Source organism: Gasterosteus aculeatus, chromosome 21 (assembly GCF_964276395.1).
Source record: "Gasterosteus aculeatus chromosome 21, fGasAcu3.hap1.1, whole genome shotgun sequence".
NCBI lineage: Eukaryota > Metazoa > Chordata > Actinopteri > Perciformes > Gasterosteidae > Gasterosteus > Gasterosteus aculeatus.
This window is the reverse complement of record NC_135708.1, coordinates 14,364,981-14,372,886: the sequence shown is the minus strand read 5'-3', so window position 1 is coordinate 14,372,886 and position 7,906 is coordinate 14,364,981. Positions and strand designations below refer to the sequence as shown.

The 7,906-nt window shown below is 43.2% G+C and overlaps 2 protein-coding genes across 7 annotated transcripts in view; one reads left to right on the top strand and one right to left on the bottom strand.

The window, feature by feature from the left end:
• The first annotated feature begins 264 nt into the window (after positions 1-264).
• On the top strand, positions 265-4,832 carry cd226 (CD226 molecule). 6 transcript variants are annotated; one of them, XM_040166536.2, is made up of 6 exons: positions 265-550; positions 1,309-1,623; positions 1,752-2,120; positions 2,435-2,537; positions 2,736-2,790; positions 4,539-4,832. In XM_040166536.2, the coding sequence occupies exons 1-6, from the start codon at positions 265-267 to the stop codon at positions 4,563-4,565; spliced, it is 1,155 nt and encodes a 384-aa protein (XP_040022470.2). In that variant the 3' UTR covers positions 4,566-4,832. The 6 variants fall into 6 exon arrangements, with proteins under 6 accessions (XP_040022470.2, XP_040022473.2, XP_040022469.2 ...); XM_040166539.2 differs by having other exon boundaries at positions 4,123-4,832; XM_040166535.2 differs by having other exon boundaries at positions 3,258-4,832.
• Positions 4,833-5,171: 339 nt separating this feature from the next.
• dok6 (docking protein 6) overlaps positions 5,172-7,906 on the bottom strand; it is a 36,115-nt gene continuing 33,380 nt past the window's right edge. Inside the window, exon 8 of the mRNA XM_040166540.2 lies at positions 5,172-7,414. Coding sequence (XP_040022474.1) covers positions 7,266-7,414 — 149 coding nt within the window. The 3' untranslated portion in view covers positions 5,172-7,265. The remainder of the gene's footprint in view (positions 7,415-7,906) is intronic.

The following is a 7,906-nucleotide window of genomic DNA, read 5'->3' as shown; positions in this document are numbered from 1 at the left end:
ACTACAAACGGCAACCTCGTGGTGGTGTGGTGAGAAAAATGGGGGCTCATTAAATCATTGGGAGTCATTGATCCTTTGGGACCAAAGTGGCGGACAGGCCCGGACATGTCGTTATTAGAACTCTTCAAAACTTTTTTTTTTTTTTTTAAAGGTAAAAGTTCTAATTAAACAGAGTAAACAATTAATTGTGTAATAAGATGAAAATCAACTGCAGAATCCCAGGTAACTGAGGGCAACCTGGCTACATCTGAGGAAACCTCCCGCATGGAGCCCAGCAGGCCACATTGTGCCATAAGCTTCGCCTCCCATTCCCAGCACCGGTGGCAAAGGGCCCCTCTGTGTGGAACGAGCCAACCGCGTTGTACCATCAAGTGTCCCAGTTACTCAAGTGTTCCCCTGCAGGCGGAGAGCGAGCAGGAAGTGCAGCTCGGGTGCATCTCGACTCGTCTCATCAATGCAGCTTTCATTCTCCCTCGGTGGGGCGAGATGGAAGCTGTACAAAAGGACCACTGGTACTTCGTGGTACTCCTCTTTCTTCCCCTTCTTGAAGGTATGGAGTTGATATGTATTTTACGTTATGGTAGATTAATGAATGGTGACCATTTTATTGAAAATTGCATTTGCTGTCTCTGTCTTGAAAAGTGAGCCTAATTAATGCAAATACTTTTTGTGTACTTTCATCCGTTTCTAATCATTCATTCATAATCAGTGATTAAAACTTAACATGCCTTTATTCCGTTTGTTTTTTTCCATTTAGCTGGAAGGGAAGCTTGTTTTTTTTTGTTTTCTTTTATGTGAGAATTGCAAAACACTATTATGCTAAACCTGCCAGAACTCCCAAGGGCATCACTCGACTTTAAATCAATTGTCATTCAGCTCGGATAGAAACTTGGAAGCTTGATCACTCTGTGTAGTGGTTTAAATTATCAGTGATTAAAACTAAACATGCCTTTATTCTGCACTTTTTGCTATTTTGCACTTCTCGTTGGATGTTAAACTGCATTTCGTTGCCTCAGTACTTGTACCCTGTGCAATGACAATAAAGTTGAATCTAATCTAAATTAACCTTTTACCGAGAGGTGGGCTGGTGAATGACTGCTAATCTTAATCTTAACTCTTTGCCACAGGGCTAGATTTGTGCTGTCTATAACATAGTTCTAGTTTCATGAAAATGTAATAAATCAGCGATATAATATACAACACTGGTGGTGATTTATTGGTTTACGTAGATCGAATACCTTTTTAATCAGCCGTGTTTTCTCGATTTGTTCAACATTCCGATGAACCATAAAAATGCGCTCTATCCAGGCGCGGCCCAGGTTGCCATTGTCAATCTCCAAGAAGGGATGGTCCTCAACTGTGTGTGCCCCTGGAGCGGCAACCTCAGCATGGTGTCCTGGACCAAAGTGCCGGAAAAGCATCCGGTAGCCGTTTTCCACCCAGAGTATGGAGTGACCTTCTCCCACCATTACCGGGAGAGGATAGAGTTCCTGAGGACCACGCCTATGGATGGAAGTATTTCCATGAGGAACGTAACTCACCAGGATATAGGGGTCTACCACTGCTCTGTTCAGACCTTCCCTCGAGGTCCCTGGACAAAGGACGTCCAGGTGGAGGACTTGGGTAAAACGTGGCAGAGAGTCTTCAATCATGAGGCCCAACGTGAATGGTTCCCTCAAATGAAAGCTCAGTTCTCACACATTTGTGTCTAGGCTATTTCCTGTGTGTCACCCGCCTTTCTGTGTTCACAGACGAGCCCCCAGACGAAGACAGCGACGGCTCGGAGGCGATGGAGCCGTACGCGGAGCAGGTGGCGGAGTCCGGCAACAACGCGACCATCCGCTGCGACCACCAGCACAGCGGCACCGTTCACCAGGTCATTTTGGAGATGATGCCCCACGGCCAACCCTGGGGCATCATCGGTGTGTGTAAAAAGGTGGACGGGGGCCTGGTGAGCGAGGACTACGGCGACAGGGGGACGGTCGGCTGTGCGGACAGCCTGGACGCCAGTCTGCACCTGACGGGCGTGGTGCGGGAAGATGGCGGCTTCTACCGCTGCAGCTTCAGCACGGACGCCGGGTTGCTGACCACCACTGTGCTGCTCACCGTGTCCCCCCCAGGTACGCAGATGGAGATCATGCGGCAGATAAAGTACTCACAAAACGTACGTGGCGGTGGAGGCCAGGACGGGGAATCGTTGGATTAGTGGATGCAAATGGATCTGTGATAAAACAGAATGCAATAAAGCATTGCTTCAAGTTTAAATGTAAAAAAATAATTCCACGCACACCTGAAACCATAACATCCTGTTTCACGTCTCCGTGGGAGATGACATTTATCTGTCGGTCATGAGCAAACAATGAGCGTCGTTCCCCAGAAACTCCAAAAGTTTTTTTTAATTTGAATTTTTTGTATTACTTTCTCCAATTTCCAGGTGGATTCAGCCTGACGGTGTACATGATGTACATCTACATCGGGGCCGGAGCATCTGGGCTTCTTCTACTCATCGCCATCATTGCAGTGGCAGTGAAGCACAGGTGAGATCGCACAATGTGGTTTAATGTCTTTAGCAGGCGAAACACAAATATCGGTTGTGTTAAAAAAAGCAATGGATGGGGAAGGGGGTCGGGTAACTACGGGACAGTGTCTGAAACTGAACATCAATCCTGCCCTTTTGTACTTTGCTCGCTCTTTTGGCATCATTCATATTTACTCTCGTCCGATTATCCTACCAGGAAGAAGAACCGGAGAGAGGAGTACAGAGTCAAACTGCACCCGTCTCAGAGACAGGTGAGCCTCACGTTAGTCGTCATATCTACTCTCGTCTTTGCGCTTGACGCTTTTAAGGCCCTCCCTGGCCTCCTCTTCAGACACGCACTCAATTATAAAACCGTCACACTTTATTGAGCACATTCCGTCGTCACCTGACCTGCTGCACTGTGTTCATGCTCGCTGACGCAATGACGTCACACACAGTGACGCGCAGCAGCTTGTCAAAATGTAAAAATGCGTGGAATTGCAATTGAAACATTAAGAAATGGTTACTTCTTTATAGTAATCCTTATGACATTTAATGTGACTTGATATAAATTAATTGAATAATGTGATGTGAAATGTATCTAATATAATGAGTTGAGTAACGCTATTCGTATCATGGAAAGCACCATTTCCACTCACCTTTTTTGCCATGCGCTCATCATCTGTGACCTTTATTTGTCTTAACACTTCATATACTAATATCTACCTCATATTCACAGTCAAACCTCTATGCGAACGTCTCTGTGTGTCCGAGGAAGCCAAAGAAGTCCAGAAAGATTAAAAATCCCCCGGTCTATGCCAACCTACCCAAACCCAAGCGTAACCAGAAATGAGCCCACGTAAATATGATGTTTAATGCAACACGAATGTTCTCTGGCTCGAGAAACTTTTCATACCTCTTTACACTCTGCGTGCTTTGACGATGTTATTTTCAATGGAGGAAATGTATGATTTTTGAACCTCAATGTAAAAAAGGAATTGGAATCTGTCACTCAGTATCAGTATTCAGGCCCTTTGCTCTGGTTCTCGTGGCCAGGTGCATCCTGTTTGCTTTAATTACCCTCGAAACACGTCAAGAGCTTCATTGGACTGCACCTGTGATTTTTTTTTTTTATTCCCCCCCCCTCACACTTTTCCCTGACATAGTTTAGAAAGGTCTCACTCTGCACGTCACTTTTGTGTGCAAAAAGGTGAAGGAATCAGAAGATCTTTCTGCATGAACATCCATTGACAAGTGTGGATTCTAATCATTTCTTCTCCTTGCAGCGAGGCATCACACTGATTAATATTCACGCAATGGTTTGGCATGAGTTTAACAAGCTGCTGCTCATGTTCGTCTCAGAGAGCCGTTTTTGTTTAACCCTGTTCCCACTAATTAAATGTACTATGTACTTAATAATTGCTACTGAGGAATTATTTGTTTTGCGGAAAAACAATATTTGACAGTAACCGTTATGCAAAGAAAGCAAACAAAAGCCTGTATAATGACTCCTTTCACTTCCCCCACCCCTAAGTAAAACGATTGACAAAGGCCCGTGTAATTGCTCTCCTTTTACTTTCATCCCTCCTGGTTTCCTTTCATAGCTTGACAATGGCGTCTAATCATCTAACGGGAAAGAAAGGCAGTCGCTCAGCACTGTGCCGCCGCTTGAGACTGTCGCTTTTCCCAAAGGGTTCTCCGTCTGCGATGGCTGCATTCTACTTACAGCATGCTCTTATTGTGAAGGCTAAACTCTAACGAAATAATCCTGTGCTTTGGTTTACAGCTCTGTCTATCAACTGTTTATGGATGAATGTGTTGGTTCATTTTTCTGTATTTTGAAAATATAATTGGTAAAAACACCCCTTTTTATATGATTCGCTGTCGCAAGTTTTCCACGTTGTATTTATTTTTGTTTGATTTCAAAACTTGTCCTGTAGTCTTCTGTTAATCAATGTTTCATGTTTATGGTAGAATATGTGTGTTGTTTATGTGTAATGTGATTCATTTATGTCCATAGAAATGGAGACAGTGGCAGATGCAGTAATGGACATGCAGGCTGTACTGCTAGGAAACAAGACGAATGTGGACGAGCTAGTTATGCGGAGCATAAAGGGACAATATGGTTTGCAACCATTGTCACCTTCTGTTCTCTCATCTCGTTCTACCTCTCGGTAGAAGCTGCAACTGTACACTTGACTGTGACCGCTTGTGTGGGTGTGTGTGTGTGTGTGTTACCAGCATTACTGAAACTGAGGTGTGTGTGATTGTAAATGAGTCCCCCGTGTTATAAATAAAAGTGTCATAGCCGCAAGCTCATTCATTTCCTGTGAATAAGACAAAAACGAATCCAAAAAAAACCACAAAACAATTTCTAGTAAACAAAATGCTTGTGCAAGATTTCTCTAGTAAATATTTCCGGTCATTTTCTGATTGACATTTGTACTAAAAGTTAGGCAATATGAAGCAGTGTGTTAGCTTAGCTTAGCATCAAGACAGTGACTTTTTTTGCACAAATTGTTCATGTTTCGTCAGAGATCTTTATATTTTTTTCCTCTCTTCTGAGGATGTGGATTTACCTTTGGAGAGACCTAGAAATGTAGAGATGTTGTAGTAAAGCTCAACTAACTTGCTGTTAAATTAACTCTTCATATTTAGAAGAGAAGGATCAATCTTCTTATTTATTACAGAAAGAAATGAATGAAACAAATGAGTAAATTTCCCGAGATGTCGGACGATTCCACTTACCTTGTATTCAACATTGCATTATTATTATTAAATTATGCTGATACATGATAGAACATTAAATTTATTACTCTTTTGGCATCAAAAACATTACATATTTACATTTAGCGAAAACTGTACTCCTACACTTCAAAGTGCTATTAACATATAATCTGACAGGACCAGAACACACAACGTGATGAGACAAAATAACAAAAATCATCATTAAACCTACTGAAGCGACAACCACAGAAATCCAACACATCACAAACAAGTGAATGGCAACATAAGCAACCAAATTTACGAATGATACACAGCAACTCAAACTTTCTTCAGTGTTCTCAGTTTTTCCTCTAATGTTCCAGATGTGGTGGAACTATTACACATACATGTATTAACCACACCTGAGCTCAGAACCAGGACCACTGGGGGATAAAGGTAGCCGGATATGTCAACTGTCCCTTCTGCATCCTGTTACACACGCAGACACTTTAATAGATGGGCACTTTGTTCCAGGCTCAAATTAACATGAAGGTCGAGTCCTTTTTAATTACGATACACAAAGTAAAGTGACTGACGGCAAAACTTAACTTCAACACAAAATGAGTGCTTGTACGTGTGTCCCCAGTTCTACGGGGATCTTTTAACAACAAAACACATTTAAATATATCTGACATTAAAGGAGGACTTTGCAGCCTCAAACTGATTGTCATTGGATCCTTTTTATCTTCATAGCTGCGGCTGGAATTTTGTAATTCACGCCTTCCTTTAAAACAACGTAACGAAAAGAAAGAACGCTTTAATCCCAAACGATTAAACCGATGAACAAGTGTCTGCTGACGGCAACCAGCAGGCCACAAGTGTCTTTCTCAACTTCCCAAAAGAGCTCTGGAACGGATTTTGCTTAATGTTTTCAGCGGTGATGTGGCATTTCACAGCTGGCTGGACGCTATTTAAAACTGAAGGTTAGCTGCAGAAGTCCAAAGTCGCCGCTTTGGTCGGCGTTGGCGCTCAGCGGTCTGTGTGGGAAGGCACTTCTCACTCGAGGAGGACGTTATCGTCACAGACTAACCGTCACTTCGATGCCACAATTAGGGATATCTCCGTGACGACGGCCATAAACAGCATTTCTTCCTAGCTTCAATTCAGCTGCCAATGATGGAAAACATCACGTTTTATGAAATACACTTTATGATGCTGATGTGTTTTCTAAATCTTTATCAGAAAATACCAGCCGGGCAAAAATCCGAAAAAATCCCCATGATTTTTGCTTTTCATGATCTACTTTGTTACCAACAATAATAAACCGGTTATTGGTACAAGAGGCTGCAGGAGAGCGGGGAAGCTTTTCAAATCAAATCATTCTGCTCGTGTAGAGTATGGCTGCCGGTTTAAACTAGAAGGTGCCTTTTTACCATTTCTGTCATGCCCGTCTACTCTGTTTTTCCCTTTGCTGTCCGTAACTGATTTATGGTTTTAGCCGACTCGTCACTGCCATCTAAGTTCAGTTGTCTGTATGTACGACATTGACTAATTCTCATATTCTACAGATGCAGCAAAGTGCAGTCAGTTTCGGGGGATTTTGTGTCAAAAAGTGTGGACTTTTCTTTTAAAATGGTGGCTTGAGTCTTGTGTGATTTCATCAATTGCAGAACAAAGGTGTTTTTAACATAGTTTTAAAAATGGGCCTTAGTGCGTTTGTATCTCTTTACCTTTTAAGGTAATGCAGTGATTTAAAAAAAGGAGGTCCTGCTGGCTTTAGCAGTATAATGACAACAGATTAAAAACAGATCAAAACTACACCTACAGAATTCTTGGTGCACTTTCTGAAGCTACTGCTGCACGGCACAAACCAAAAAGGTCCTTTTCCCGGATCCTTTTCCACATGTCACTCGCTTTACTGCTGACACCATTGTCGTAAGTGTCACCAGGAAAGAATATATTACACGTGTGACTATACACATTTCTACATCCGCTCTACAGCGTTGGGGAAAGTGTCCGGTTGTGGCGGCTCGGCTCTTTGTCATTGAAGGGCTCTCGGGCTGCAGCTGGAGTCGGGGCCACCAGAGGGCGACGGCGCCTGTTCCTGGCGGGGCCTCTCCTCCTGTTCGTCAGACAGAAAGCTGGGGAAGGTCTGCGCTCGAGGGATGAAAGTCATTGTCAGGCCGCTTCCTGTGGAACAGAAAGGGAAGCGCATCTGTTTAGTCGAATGGAAAAAAAAAGAAGAAAAAACGACCTCCGTCTCACTCGGCTGGACTTTTCTACAGCGCAATATGTCCTGTTTTCTTAGAGGACATATTTATGGTACAACTGTTGCTTAGCTACTATCCAACGCTGATTCATCCGCAATGGAGAAAAGAAGATGACTTGAAAAATCCTGGTATCATGATCGGTGAATTCATCTTTAAAACCTCTTTAGCAGGTTCTCAGATCCCCAATAGTTCTATAATTTGTGCGAGAGTTTGATGGACCTCGAACCCTTCACATCAAATAAACAACTTCAGATTGATCCGCACCGTCTCATCTTTTAGGAGTGTCTGCTGATTCCCCTCTTTTTCGCCCCCCCCCCCTGCTCTCTCCAGCTCCACCTCAATCCAAATTAATTGGACCAATTTGTTCTGCAGTTCATATTGGTTAACTGCGCCGCGAGGAAGTAATGGATAC

Bases quoted from the DNA above. Each gene is read 5' to 3' on its own strand.
- cd226 (XM_078095896.1), top strand. From the start codon at position 265: ATGGAGCCCAGCAGGCCACATTGTGCCATAAGCTTCGCCTCCCATTCC. The intron at 2,121-2,434 runs GTACGCAGATGG...TCCAATTTCCAG, and splicing joins GCTCACCGTGTCCCCCCCAG to GTGGATTCAGCCTGACGGTG. The intron at 2,791-3,257 runs GTGAGCCTCACG...TCATATTCACAG, and splicing joins TGCACCCGTCTCAGAGACAG to TCAAACCTCTATGCGAACGT.